The 15,016-nt window shown below is 53.0% G+C and overlaps 1 protein-coding gene across 31 annotated transcripts in view; it reads right to left on the bottom strand.

The window, feature by feature from the left end:
* The window catches only part of dpy (fibrillin-like protein dumpy), a 135,048-nt gene that overhangs the window by 18,744 nt on the left and 101,288 nt on the right, over positions 1–15,016 (bottom strand). For 27 of the 31 annotated variants that reach the window (XM_070999601.1, XM_070999600.1, XM_070999599.1 and 24 more), the window contains 25 exons: positions 14,689–15,006; positions 14,296–14,631; positions 13,612–14,226; positions 12,907–13,551; positions 12,536–12,847; positions 12,134–12,472; positions 11,762–12,070; positions 10,753–11,697; positions 10,378–10,689; positions 9,973–10,317; positions 9,614–9,913; positions 8,604–9,554; positions 8,178–8,495; positions 7,782–8,114; positions 7,406–7,720; positions 7,042–7,347; positions 6,338–6,985; positions 5,963–6,274; positions 5,558–5,896; positions 4,235–5,497; positions 3,857–4,171; positions 2,194–3,792; positions 1,817–2,131; positions 1,109–1,756; positions 80–1,042 (listed from right to left, as the gene is read on the bottom strand). The exons of 2 other annotated variants lie outside the window; for them this stretch is intronic. In XM_070999601.1, coding sequence (XP_070855702.1) covers positions 80–1,042; positions 1,109–1,756; positions 1,817–2,131; positions 2,194–3,792; positions 3,857–4,171; positions 4,235–5,497; positions 5,558–5,896; positions 5,963–6,274; positions 6,338–6,985; positions 7,042–7,347; positions 7,406–7,720; positions 7,782–8,114; positions 8,178–8,495; positions 8,604–9,554; positions 9,614–9,913; positions 9,973–10,317; positions 10,378–10,689; positions 10,753–11,697; positions 11,762–12,070; positions 12,134–12,472; positions 12,536–12,847; positions 12,907–13,551; positions 13,612–14,226; positions 14,296–14,631; positions 14,689–15,006 — 13,401 coding nt within the window. The remainder of the gene's footprint in view (positions 1–79; positions 1,043–1,108; positions 1,757–1,816; positions 2,132–2,193; positions 3,793–3,856; positions 4,172–4,234; positions 5,498–5,557; positions 5,897–5,962; positions 6,275–6,337; positions 6,986–7,041; positions 7,348–7,405; positions 7,721–7,781; positions 8,115–8,177; positions 8,496–8,603; positions 9,555–9,613; positions 9,914–9,972; positions 10,318–10,377; positions 10,690–10,752; positions 11,698–11,761; positions 12,071–12,133; positions 12,473–12,535; positions 12,848–12,906; positions 13,552–13,611; positions 14,227–14,295; positions 14,632–14,688; positions 15,007–15,016) is intronic. 2 more of the 31 variants (XM_070994267.1, XM_065868961.2) reach the window with 1 other exon arrangement.

Genomic DNA, 15,016 nt, shown 5'->3' with positions numbered 1-15,016 from the left:
AAGAGTGCAGATTGGGGGTAATGGTAAATTGTTGTGTTAGTGCAAGGATTAAACGGTTGAGTGGAAGGAGACTGCTTACGTTCCGCCTGGACCACTCGACAATGGCGATAAGGATCACCATTGTATCCGGGATAGCAACTACAGCTGGGAACGTGATTAACCACTTGACATTGGGCATTGGAGGCACAGGTTCCTGGACAGGGATCGCGGCAGTGTTGATTCAAACAAGCCAAATGGCTCGAACAGTCCGAGTTGATCACGCATTCGGGTCGACATCCTTCGTAGGGGTTGCCGTAATATTCCGGTAAACATTGACATGAACCGGCTCCTCCACGTTCTCTGCACACGGCGTTGCTTCCGCACGGGTTCTGAGAGCAGGGATTGATTTGGTCCCGCTCAAGTTGAGGACGGGCATAGCATCCAGAGTACGGATCACCAATGTAATCCCCAATACAGATGCACGAGGGCACGTGGCTGACCACTTGACAGCTGGCTGCGTTTCCACAAAGACCAGGACAAGGATCCTTACATTTCTGAGCAATGCAAGCTTGGTGATTTGGACACTCGGATGATGTTATGCACTCCGGTCGACAGCTGGGTGGTGTTCCTATATAGTCTTTTAGACACTTGCAAACTGCCTGGTCATTTTGTTGAGTGCATTCTGCATTGGCTCCACATGGTGATGGATAGCATGGATTGACCGGCTCCAGTTGGACTGGTGGTGGTGGCGGTATACGGTGGCACAGGAAGAAAGCATTTCCTGAGTAACCTTGAGGGCAACTACAGTGCGGCACATGTCGAATGACCTGGCACTGAGCAAACTGCCCGCAAGCTCCAGGACAAGGATCACGGCACTGTTGATTCAGGCAAGCCAGTTGTGGGGCACAGTCCGAGTTGATGGTGCACTCAGGGCGACACTTTGGTGGAACACCAAAGTATCCAGGTAGACACGAGCAAACAGCCTGGTCGTTGGCCTCTCGGCATTGGGCATTGTTTCCACACGGCGATGGTTGACAGGGATTCAAGGGCACAACAGGTGAAGCTAAACAGGATAAGGAGTGGTTAAAAGGGGTCTCGAAAGTTAAATGTTTTCTAGATTGAAACCTACATTGCACAAGGGTACACTGGACGAAGGCGTTGCCCGAAGTTCCGGGCGGACAACTACATGTTGGAATGTGGTTGCGAACCTCGCAAGTTGCTCCAACTCCACATGCTCCTGGACATGGATCTGTGCACTTGCTGCGCTGGCAGGCCTTGTCTCGCGCACAGTCCGTATTAAGGACGCACTCCGGACGACAGCCCACGTAGGGATTGCCATCGAAGTCGGGTAGACAAGAGCACTGTCCTCCAGGGCTGCAGACTGCATTGGAGCCACATGGCGAGGGATTACAGGCATCGCGAAGGACTGGAGTTGGTGGTGGTGGAATTCGTTGGCAGCTGACGAAGGGATTACCCTGATAACCTGATGGACAACTGCAGATGGGTGTGTGGTTGATGACGTTACACTGGGCCTGGAGGCCACAAGAACCGGGACACGGGTCGCGACACTTTTCACTGATACAGGCCAAATGGGAGGCGCAGTCCGGATTAATCACACACTCGGGCTGGCAATTAGGCGGTGCTCCAAAGTAGCCAGGAAGGCATGAGCACACAGCCTGGTTGCCTTGAGCACGACATTGGCCATAAGCTCCACAGGGAGAAGGAACACATGGATCTCGGTAGGTTTCCTTGGGGGGATCGTAACTAATTGCGGGTGCTAGAAAGGGTTTGGTATTACAAAGGTTCACGGGGTTACTACAAGAAATCAGATTCTTACGTATGCGCTGGCAACCACTAATGGCGTCACCCGTGAAACCAGGCAGACAACTACAGTGAGGACTGTGGTTAATCACCCGACACTGAGCACTGCTGCCGCAGACACCTGGACAGGGATCTACACAGTGTTGTTGGACACACGCCAGGGTCAAATCACACTCGCTGGAGATGGTACACTCGGGTCTACAGGCAGGTGGGGATCCAATAAAGTCGGGAAGACACTTGCAAATTGCCTGGTTGTTCAACTCTCGACACTGAGAGTTGGGACCACAAGGCGAGGGTTGACAGGGGCGGGAGGGAATCGGTTCAGGCAGGGCTGTCGGGAAAAATGGGGGTAAGAGGCAAATCCAATAATTCTTATTTCCAAGATCTGCTTACGTTCACGCAGGACACTGCAGTACACGTAGGGATTTCCCTGGTAGCCCACAAAGCAATTACATTGCGGCAGGTGTTCGCGTACTTGACATTGGGCATTTGGACCGCAGGTTCCGGGACAGGGATCGGCACAATGTTGATTGAGACAAGCTAGGTGGCTGGGACAGTCCGAGTTGAGCACGCACTCCGGTCGGCAACCCTCGTAGGGATTTCCATAGAATTCCGGTAGGCACTGACAAGCTCCGGCTCCATTCCTCTCCGTACAAAGAGCATTTGCCCCACAAGGACTTGGAACACACGGTGTAAGCGGAGCGGGATCATCTCTAACCACTTGACAGCCCACGTAGGGATTGCCGGTTTGTCCAGCAATGCATGTGCACGTGGGTGTGTGATTAATCACATAACATTCAGCGTTGGAGCCACAGACACCTGGACAGGGATCGCGGCACTTTTGATTGAGGCAAGCCAGATTCGTGGGACAATCCGAGTTGGAAACACACTCTGGTCTGCAGTTGGGTGGTGTACCAATGAATTCAGCTAGACAGCTGCATTGGGCATTGCTTCCCTGGGCACGACATTCCGCATTAGCTCCACATGGCGATGGTTGGCATGGATCAATTGGGTCTTGTCTGACAGGTGGCGGTGGTTGACGGTGACAAGCCACGTATGCATTTCCCGTGAAGGATCCAATGCAATGGCAGTTCGGATTGTGATTAATCACACGGCATTCGGCATTAAGGCCACAAGTTCCGGGACAGGGATCTCGGCAATGTTGTTGGAGGCAGGCCAAGTGCAGCGGACACTCCGCATTGCTAACACACTCTGGTCGACATGAAGGTGGGATTCCAACGAAATCGCGCAGACACGAGCACACTGCTTGTCCATTGATATTGCGACACTGGGCATTTGGACCACATGGCGAAGGCTGACAAGGATCAACGACATCGCGGATTGGAGCTGGTGGCAAGGGTCGGCATTGGCTGAAGGCGTTTCCAGTCATTCCCGGTGGACAGTGGCACATGGCCACGTGCCTGTGTACCTCGCATATGGCATTGGGTCCGCATCTTCCAGGACAGGGATCGACGCACTTGTTTCTTACGCACGCCTTGTTCCAGTCGCATTCCGTGCTAAGCACGCATTCTGGGCGACATCCTACTAATGGGTTACCAACAAATTCAGGAAGGCAACTACATTGTCCCTGATTGCAAACTGCATTGGGGCCACAGGTAATCAAGGAACAGGGATCACTGATTTGCGGTGGATCCCGAACGACTGGAGGTGGAGCATGGCAGGATGAGAAGGCGTTGCCAATTAGTCCAGGGGCACATTGGCAAGTAGGGTTGTGATTGATAACCGTGCACAGGGCATTAAAGCCACAGGCTCCGGGACAGGGATCGCGACAGCGCTGTTGTTGGCAGGCAAGGTGGGCCGGACAGTCGGGGTTTATGGTACACTCGGGGCGACAGTTGGGCGGAGTGCCAAAGTAGGAGGGCAGACAACTGCAGGTGGCAGTTCCCTGATTATCCCGGCACTCGGCATACTGGCCACAAGGTGAGGGTACACAAGGATTTCGGTAGACGTCTAACTGTTGTGGTCTTGGGGCTGTAAGTTGGATGAAGAAAGGTCAACCAAATGGTATGGTGCATCCTATAAGGGAATATCTTACGTGGCATGGGCAGGCAGCGTGAAAAGGCGTCGCCTGTGAAACCAGGACGACAACTGCAAATGGGGGCATGTTGGATAACACGACAATCGGCATTGGAGCCACACACATCCTGGCAGGGATCACTACACTTTTGCCTAACGCAGGCCTTGTCCTGAGGACACTCTGCACTGGTCACACACTCAGGTCGGCAATTGGGTGGAGCACCCACATACTCGGGCAGACATGAGCAGATGGCCTGCTCGTTGTTTTCACGGCACTGCGAGTTGGGACCACACGGAGAGGGCTGGCAGGGATTGACATATTCTTTGAGGATAGCTAAAGGTAGGGGAGGGTATTGGTTAGCTTTTGATAGCACATCAGAATCAGTCGAGGACTCACGTTTCTCTGGAATTTGACAGTAGCGGTAGGGGTCACCAACAAAGCCATTGTGACAATGGCAAGTTGGCAAGTGATTTATTACGCGACACAAAGCATTCAAGGCACAGACTCCTGGGCAAGGGTCCCGACACTTATTCTGCTGACAAGATTTGTGCGCCGGGCAATCATTATTTGTTACACACTCCGGTCGGCAAATCTCGTAGGGATTGCCGTAGTGTTCGGGAAGACACTGGCATGAACCTACATTGCCTTCCTGGCGACACACAGCATTGGCTCCACAAGGACTGGGGGAGCACGGTTGAATGATCTCTTCGTGTTGAATCAATGGTACTTGGCGGCAGGACGTGAATGGGTCACCAGTATAGCCTGGTAGGCAGTAGCACATGGCAGCGTGGCTTATCACGTGGCAATTAGCATTGGAGCCACAATTTCCAGGGCAGGGATCACGGCATTTTTGATTCAAGCACGCCTTGTCGAAGGAACACTCCGAATTGGTCACACACTCTGGTCGGCAGTTGGGCGGTGTTCCAATGTATTCAGCAAGGCAGCTGCACTGCGCCTGATCTCCCACAGCCGTACATTTGGCATATGGGCCACATGGCGAGGGCTGGCACGGATGTATTGGAATAAGCTCATCACGTCGCACTGGTTCTGGGAAGCAGCCCAGGAAGGGGTTTCCATTGTGCCTGGGCGGGCAACTACAAATCGGTGCATGGTTCACCACATGGCAAAGGGCATTAAAGCCACAAGTTCCTGGACATGGATCCATGCAATGCTGATTCTGGCAGGCCAATCTAGGCAGGCAATCCGAGTTATGTGAACATTCCGGTCGACAGTTTGGTGGCGTTCCAATGAAGTCCTCAATGCAGGAACACACAGCGTTGTTGTTAAATACACGGCAGCGACTATTTGGACCGCAGGGCGAAGGGTAGCAGGGATCAGGAGGTGCCAGCGACACTGGTGGAGTCTCACACTGGATAAAGGCGTTGCCTGTCATGCGCTCTGGGCAACGACACATGGCTATGTGGTTAATCACATCGCAGATGGCATTGGGAGCACAAGTTCCTGGACAAGGATCAACACACTTATGTCTTACACAAGCCCGATTTCGAGCACAATCTGCATTTAAGACACACTCCGGACGACAGCCAGTATAAGGATCTCCCTGGTACTCGGCTATACACGAACATTGACCATTCTGGCACAGGGCATTTGCTCCACAGGGGGAAGGATTGCAGGGATCGTCGAGGGCAACAGGTTTGGCTAAGGATGAGGGCAATGAATCATACACTGACTAATCAGGTCACACTTAGTTATTCTTACGTGGTGGCTGAGGTTCAGGCTGACAGTTGGTAAACGGATCACCCACATAGCCCACTGGACATTGACAACTGGGCACGTGATTGCGCACGTGACAAATGGCGTTATAGGCACAGGAACCAGGACATGGATCCGCGCATCTTTGATTGATGCAGGCTAGACTTGACAGACACTCTGAACTCTGAGTGCACTCGGGTCGACAATTGGGCGGGACACCAAAGTAGTTGGGTAAGCAGGAGCAGATGGCCTGACCCTGGGATTGCCTGCACTGAGCATTGGCTCCACAGGGGGATGGTTGGCAAGGATCGCGTTCTATATCTTGGAGAATATGCGTAGGTGGAGCTAAACGGAAAAGGGTGAGGATAAGAACAGGGCACGTAACCACTTTATCAGCTTTGGATAACTTACGAGGAATGGGGTAACACCGGGTGAAGGGATCACCTGTGTAACCCGATTGACAAGAGCAGAGTGGAGCGTGGTTAACCACCCGACAATCGGCAGAACTGCCGCAGGCACCGGGGCAAGGATCAACACACTTGTGACTAACGCAGGCCTTGTCAAGATTACACTCCGAGGAGACCGTACACTCAGGCCGGCAGCCCGGAGGAAGGCCCACATACTCCGGTAGACAGGAGCAGGTGGCCACACCATTCTGCTCGCGGCACTGAGAATTGGGACCACATGGGGAAGGTTGACAGGGATTGACATATTCCCGAATGGCTGTAAAAGAGTTTAAGATGTCTAAAGGCAAGTTTTAAGATGGTACGGGCGGGATCTGCTTACGTTTCGGTTCAATGTTGCAATAACGATATGGGTCTCCCACATAGCCACTAAGGCAGTTGCAAGTGGGCAGGTGATTACGCACAAAGCATTCGGCATTTTGGCCACAACTTCCGGGGCAGGGATCGCGGCATTTTTGATTGACACAGGCCAGCTGAGAAGGACAATCGGAGTCGAGTACACACTCAGGACGACATCCCTCGTAGGGATTTCCGAAATACTCCGGCAGACACTGACAGGAACCGACTCCATTTTGCTGACGACACTCGGCAAAGGTGCCGCAGGGATTCGGATTGCACGGCTGCACTATCTCAACCGGTTCCCTTTGGATATGCGGTTCACAACGAACGTATGGATCGCCGCTGTATCCCGGTTGGCAGTAGCACATGGCACTGTGACTAATCACTCGGCATACGGCATCAGTGCCACAAAGACCTGGGCACGGGTCCCTGCATCGGTTATTTGTGCAAACATGCAACTGACTGCACTCGGAGTTGGACACACATTCGGGTCGACAGTTGGGTGGGGTTCCAAAGAAGTTAGACCGGCAGGAGCAGGAAGGTGTGTCTCCCACGCGGCGACATTCGCTGTTCGGTCCACATGGTGAGGGTTGGCAGGGATCTTGGGGCACAATATCTCGCTGGGGTTCAACTAAAGGTGGGGCGTTAAATATATGACCTTCTCTATGGGTGTTCTGTTTAACTTACTAATCAAATGACATTGAACGATGGGATTTCCCGTATATCCGGGTCTGCAACTACAGAAAGGACTGTGGCTGACAGTTCGACACTCGGCATAGGCCCCACAAGATCCTGGACAAGGATCGATGCACCGTTGATTCTGACACGCCAAACTGGGGGAACAATCATAGTTGGTGCTACACTCGGGTCGACACGAGGGAGGAACCCCAAAGTAGTTGGGAAGACAGCTGCACACAGCCTGACCGTTTTGCTCCCTACATTCGGCATAAGAGCCGCATGGCGAGGGACTACAAGGATTACGATACACATCCACTAGAGAATAGGTAAGGATTTAACTGGGATTCATTAAAAAAATAGGGGGTTAACCTACATTGCACTGGGGTACATTGCACAAAAGCATTGCCCGTCATCCGATCGGGACAATGACACATAGCGATATGGTTAACCACATCGCAGATGGCATTGTTGCCACAGGTTCCGGGACAGGGATCAGTGCATTTCTGCTGTATACAGGCCAGATTTCGGGGACACTCCGAACTGAGAACACACTCGGGTCGACAGGCCACGTAGGGATCACCCTGATAGTCGGCCACACATGTGCACTCTCCCTGATTGGAGCAAATGGCATTACTGCCGCAGGGACTGGGGTTGCATGGATCTCGTGGCTCTTCACGGGTTGGTGGTGCTGTAAAGGGGTTTTGGTCTTAGTCCAGAAAAGGGTTTAACACACTGGACAACTCTCTTACGTGGCGCCGGGTGGCAGGCTAGGAAGGCATCGCCCACATAGCCCCGCAGGCAAAAACAACTAGGAACATGGCTGATGACTCGGCACTCGGTCTGCTGACCACAGGCACCGGGACAAGGATCGCGGCAGCGCTCGCCGATGCAGGCCAAGTGACTTGGACACTCGGCATTGATGGTACACTCAGGACGACAATGCGGTGGAGTACCAAAGTAGTTGGGCAAGCAAGAGCAAACGGCCTGATCCTGTTGATTCCTGCACGACGAGTAGAGGCCACAGGGTGAGGGCAAGCAGGGATCGCGGTACAGAGCTACATCCCTTAAGGGCGGTGGTGGAACTGGCATCGGGTTAAACGGGTTAGGTTTGGTCAAATACACATAAGAGTTTTCCTTCTCCTTACTTGTTGGTCGGGGAAGGCAGCGCACGAAGGGATCGCCGGTCATGCCGGTGGGACACCTACAAATGGGACTATGGTTGCGCACCTCGCAGATTGCCTGCTGGCCACAAACACCGGGACAGGGATCAACGCACTTTTGGTTGATGCACGCCCTATTGGGGGCGCACTCTGAACTCGAGGTGCACTGGGGTCGGCAGTTGGGCGGGGCTCCCTCGAACTCGGAACGGCAGGAGCATACTGCCTGCTCGTTAACCTCGCGACAATTAGAATTCGGGCCGCAGGGGGACGGTTGACAGGGGTTCACATACTCATGGACAACAGCTAGTTATGGTTAGAAATACAGTACAAAACAACGTTTCAAATTAGTAACTACATCCAAGACTACGACCATGTTTAGTACAACTACGAAAATAATTGGAACTCGCTTACGTTCTGGCGGTTGGCTACAATAGCGGTATGGATCGCCGATATATCCAGCGAAGCAGTTGCACATGGGCGTGTGGTTCACCACATTGCACTCGGCATTCTGTCCGCAGCTTCCGGGGCAGGGATCACGGCACTTCTGCTGCTGACAAGCTCTGTTCGAGGGACAATCCGAGTTCAGAACACACTCCGGGCGACATCCCTCGTAGGGGTTTCCAAAGTAATCCGAGAGACACTGACAGGCTCCAGCTCCATTCCGTTGGATGCATTCGGCATTGGCGCCACAAGGCGATGGCTGACAGGGATTGATGATCTCTACATCCTGTACAATGGGCTGGCATTGGGTGAAGGGATCTCCGGTCAGGCCAACGTCGCAAATACACATTGCTGTGTGGGAGACGACGCGGCAGGTGGCACTTAGACCACACAGCCCGGGACAGGGATCGCGACACTTTTGATTGATACAAGCCAGGTTCGAAGGACATTCAGAGTTGGCCACACATTCTGGTTTGCAATAAGGTGGTGATCCAACGAATTCCGCAAGACAGGTGCAAGTTGGTGTCTCACCAACAGGGCGACATTCAGAGTTGGGACCACAAGGCGATGGGCGACAAGGATCCTGAGGCACAATATCTTGACGTGGTGGCTCAATGATCTGTTGACAACCCACGAATGGATTTCCAGTAAACCTTGGCAGACAGGTACAGAACGGATTGTGGTTAACCACACTGCACTGGGCATTGCGGCCACATGAACCGGGACAAGGATCACTACACTTTTGGTTCACACACGCCAGGTGGGACACACACTCGGAGTTCGATGTACACTCCGGGCGACAGAGTGGAGGGGTTCCAAAGTATCCTGACACACATGAGCATACAGCCTGCTGGTTGACCTCGCGGCATTGGGAATTGGGTCCACATGGAGAGGGTTGGCAGGGCTGGACAAGAACAGGGGCTGAAAGGGAAAAGTGGCGTTGGAAATCTGTGGGTTTGGCCTAGAGGGGATATATTTACGTGGTGCAGGTTGGCACTGAACAAACGCATTGCCATTATAACCCTCTGGACAAGTGCACATGGGTACGTGGTTAAGGACAGTACAGATGGCATTGGGGGCACAGGTTCCGGGGCAAGGATCAAAGCACTTGTGACGCGAACAGGCGAGCTCACGTGAGCAATCCGCGCTGGTGATGCACTCGGGTCGGCAACCGCTGTAGGGATCCCCATGGTATTCGGGAATGCAGGTACAGACTCCATTATTGCACTGGGCATTTGGACCGCAGGGCGAGGGATTGCACGGATCGTCTAGTTTAACGGCTGGTAAGAAAATGATTTGAATCCTCCCTACACTTTACATGCTTCGTTTTGAGTCTTACGTGTTGGTGGCGGTGGTGGGAGTGGTTGGCACTGACTAAACGGATCTCCCGAGTATCCTGCTGGACAAGTGCAGCTAGGCGTGTGATTAATCACATTACAAATGGCCCCATAGCCACAAGAACCGGGACAGGGATCTCTACACTTCTCATTGATGCACGCCTGACTGCTGGGACACTCGGCGTTGATGCGGCATTCGGGCCGGCAGTTGGGGGGAGCTCCCAAGTAACCCACCAAACAGGAACAGGCGGGAGCATCACCCTGAGCACGGCACTGGGAGTAGGGACCACAAGGAGAGGGTACACAGGGATCAACTGGTGCCTTTTGTATGGGAGTTGGTGGTTCAGCTTTCGAAATGATAAGATAGTTAAGACTGGGGACTTCCTTTTAAGCATAACATCACTTACGAGGCTTAGGGAAACAGCGGAAGAAGGCATCGCCCGTGTAACCGGCGCGACAAGAACAAATAGGACTGTGATTTACCACTCGGCAGAGGGCCTGTTCCCCACAAGTGTTGGGACAGGGATCGACACACTTCTGGTTCACACAGGCCTTGTCAGCCGGGCACTCTGAAGATATCGTACACTCGGGGCGACACACAGGCGGCGCACCCACATATTCCGGCAGACATGAGCAAATGGCTTGTTCGTTGACTTCCCTACACTGGGAATTTGGACCACATGGCGACGGCTGGCAGGGATTAACGTACTCCTTGACGGCTATAAAGGTAGGTAACTCGTGGAAGTTTACAAAATTCAATGAACTCTGACTGCTAGTCTTACGTTCTGGGACACACGAGCGATACGGATCGCCGGAGAATCCTGTTATGCAGCTACAACTGGGTACATGATTTAGTACATTACAGATGGCATTCTGACCGCAAGTTCCTGGACAGGGATCCTGGCACTTCTGCTGCTGGCAAGCCTTGTTCGATGGGCAGTCCGAATTGAGGACGCACTCAGGGCGACATCCCTCGTACGGATTTCCAAAGTATTCTGGCAAGCACTGACATGAACCGGCATCTTGGCGTGAGGTACAGCGCGCATTGATTCCACAAGGACTGGGATTGCAAGGATCTAACTGGTCCAGTTGCTGAATCCTCTTCACTGTACACAGAGTAAACGGATCACCTTCCATTCCCTCCGGACAAACGCAACTTGGCGTGTGCGAAAGGACTCTGCATTCTGCAGATTGACCGCACAGTCCAGGACAAGGATCGCGACACTTTTGCTGAATGCAGGCCTGATTCGTGGGACATTCTGAACTGGTCACGCACTCGGGTCGACAGTTGGGTGGTACACCAATGTAGTCCGCCAGACAAGTGCAGGATGGCGATTCGTTTACTTCACGGCACTGGGAGTATGGTCCGCAGGGTGATGGCAGGCAGGTTTGTCTTGGTGGCGGAACCGGTGGTTCGATGATCTGCTGGCAACTTACAAACGGATTACCCGTGTAACGCTCCAAGCAGCGACAGAATGGAGAGTGATTGGTAACATGGCACTGGGCACCGCGACCACAAACGCCGGGACAGGGATCACTGCATTTCTGGTTGCGACAGGCCAGGTTCAAGGGACACTCCGAGTTGGTGGTACATTCCGGACGACAGAATGGCGGGCTTCCAATGAAGGGCGTGATGCAGGTGCAGATGGCCTGCTGGTTGACAACGCGACACTGAGAATTGGGTCCGCAGGGTGAGGGCTGGCAAGGATTCTGCACGACGTCGAGCTCTGTAAGGTTGGTGACTTTTATAGTAACTAGAAAGGAGGCGGTCTTGGGGTAAGGTCTTCTTACGTGCAATTGGGCTGCACTGAATGAAGGCATTGCCTTCCATTCTTTCTAAACAGCGGCAGTTGGGTATGTGGTTCAGAACCTCACATATCGCGTTAGTGCCACAGACACCTGGACAGGGATCAACGCACTTGTGACGGACACAAGCCTTACTACGGTCACAATCTGTGTGCAGGACGCACTCAGGACGACAACCGGTATAAGGATCACCATGGTATTCCGCCAAACAAGAGCACACTCCATTGTTGCATTGGGCGTTGGAGCCACAGGGCGATGGGTTGCAGGGATCCTCAGGAGGAAGTGGGTCTCGAACTGATTTATTAAGAGGTAGGATGTGATTTATAAATTTCAGTCTTGGCTGGGGATAGGTCTTACTTTTCTCTGGTATTGGTTGAGGATTACAAACGCTGAATGGATCACCGACGTAACCGGACACACAACTGCAGATGGGCGTGTGGTTAATCACATTGCACTGGGTGTTGAGGCCACAAGAGCCAGGACAGGGATCGCGGCACTTCTGATTAATGCAGGCCTGATGACTGGGACACTCAGCATTGATGGAACACTCAGGACGGCAATTGGGTGGAGTACCCAGATATTGGGGCAGGCAGGAGCAGGATGGAGTGCCGTGAATCTCGCGACACTGAGAATTCGCTCCGCAAGGCGAAGGAACACAGGGGTCAAGGGGTTCACGCTCGATCACCGGAGGAGGAGCTGGAATTGATTTATTCTTAATGGTAACCCGAAGAGAATTTCGAATCGTTTCTGTTTTCTTACGCGGCTGGCGGTAACAACGGGTAAATGGATCACCCGTGAATCCACTGAGACAGGTGCAAATGGGATTGTGGTTACGCACACGACACTCGGCTTGCTGACCACAAACATTCGGACAGGGATCCACACACTTGCGGTTCACACAAGCCTTGTCGGCGGCGCACTCCGAACTACTGGTGCACTCCGGACGACATGCGGGTGGACTACCAATAAACTCTGGCAAGCAAGAGCAAACTCCTTGCTCGTTGACTTCACGGCATTGCGAGTTAGGACCGCATGGAGAAGGCTGGCAAGGATTCACATAAACGCGTTCAGCTAGAAAAGAAACCAACGTTGGTCACGACATCCTAGAGCAAACTGGCAAACATCCTTACGTGGCTCGTCGACTATTACGCGACACAAGCTGTACGGGTCTCCATTGTAACCAGACAGACAATTACAAGTGGCCAAATGATTGACCACCTGACACTCGGCATTTTGGCCGCAGGTACCCGGGCAGGGGTCGCGACATTTCTGGTTGACACATGCCCGATTCGAGGGGCAGTCAGAGTTCAGAACGCACTCAGGACGGCAACCATCATAGGGATTTCCGAAGTAATCAGGCAGGCACTGGCAGGACCCTGCACCACCACGCTCCTCGCACTTGGCGTTCACGCCGCATGGACTGGGATTGCAAGGCTGCAGAACTTCAGGTGGTGAATCCCTAAATGGACTGCACTGACTATACGGATCTCCGGTGAAGCCACTGTCACACATGCATGTGGCACTATGACTGAACACCCGACAATTGGCATTTTGACCACACAATCCTGGACAGGGATCGGCGCATTTCTGATTAATGCAGGCTTGGTTTGTGGGACACTCAGAGTTCGAAATGCACTCGGGTCGACAGTTGGGCGGCGCACCCACAAATTCGGGTAGGCAAGAACAGGATGGCGATTCTCCCGATACGCGACACTCGGAGTTGGGCCCACAAGGTGAAGGCTGGCAGGGATTCTGTGGTCTCTCATCGCGAATAACTGAAAGAACGTCAGACTTGAGCATGGAAGAAGGATTAATCGAGAACCAAGGTGGCTTACTTAGCTGCTGACAGCTCACGAAGGGATTTCCGGACATGCCAGAGGGGCAGCTGCAGAAGGGACGGTGGTTGACCACGTTGCAGAGGGCATTGAAGCCACAGGTACCAGGGCAGGGATCGCGACACTTCATGTTCTGACAATCTTGATCGGCAGAACAATCAGAGTTGGTCACACATTCCGGTCTGCACTGCGGTGGACTGCCCACATAGTCAGCTAGACAGGAACAGACTGCGGTCTGTTGGACCACGCGGCACTGACTGTTCGGACCACATGGCGATGGCTGGCAGGGATTTTGAATCTTTGCTGGCGGCACGGGTCGGCACTCGAAGAAAGCATTACCGGACATTTGTTCTGGACAGCGGCAAATGGGAATATGGTTGGTAACCTCGCACAGGGCGTTAACCCCACAAGTTCCGGGGCAGGGATCGATGCACTTGTTGGGCACACAGGCCCGATCTCTGGGACAATCTGTGTTTAGAACGCACTCTGGGCGACAAGAGACATACGGATCTCCCTGGTACTCGGGTATACACGAGCATTGGCCATTTCGACAAAGAGCATTAGCTCCGCAGGGCGATGGGTTGCAAGGATCGTCGGCTACTGGTGGTGCTACAGCTATGAAAGGGAAAAGTATCGAAGGGGGTAAGCCATCACAGGATCTTTGAAATCTCTTAAAACACCTACGTTCTGGAGGTTTGGGATTGCAGTTGGTGAATGGATTTCCTATGTAACCATCGATGCAGGCGCAAAGTGGTGTATGATTGATGACACTGCAAACTGCATTTTGACCGCAGGCTCCGGGGCAGGGGTCGCGGCACTTTTGGTTGATACACGCTTGTTGACTAGGACATTCCGAGTTTATAGTACACTCTGGGCGACAATTGGGAGCCTGACCAACAAAGTTAGCCAGGCAGGAACAGGCAGGCACTCCGTTAATATTGCGGCATTCGGAGTTGGGACCACAGGGTGTTGGTATACAGGGATCCCTTAGAGGTTCGTCCTTGGTCTCAACAATCGGCGCTGTGGTACGGTATGGTTTACTATCTTTAACCCAAGGGTGACTAGAATCAGGCTTACGTGGAATGGGGAAGCAACGAGTGAAGGCGTCGCCAGTGTAGCCACTAATGCAGCTGCAAATGGGGCTGTGGTTGCGAACCCTGCAAATGGCATTGTTTCCGCAAGTATCCGCTGCGCAAGGATCCACGCACTTCTGATTAACACATGCCCTATCCACAGGACACTCCGAGGAGATGGTACATTCTGGACGGCAGGAAGGTGGAGTTCCCACGAACAAGGGCAGGCAGGAGCATACCGCTTGCTCATTGGATACGCGACATTGAGAGTTGGGACCACAAGGAGTGGGCTGACAGGGATTAACATACTCGTTTTGTGGTGCTAAAATGTT

The sequence above is a fragment of the Drosophila suzukii genome, chromosome 2L, assembly GCF_043229965.1.
Source record: "Drosophila suzukii chromosome 2L, CBGP_Dsuzu_IsoJpt1.0, whole genome shotgun sequence".
Lineage (NCBI taxonomy): Eukaryota > Metazoa > Arthropoda > Insecta > Diptera > Drosophilidae > Drosophila > Drosophila suzukii.
The sequence above is the reverse complement of the archived record's forward strand: the minus strand, read 5'-3'. Positions and strand labels throughout refer to the sequence as shown.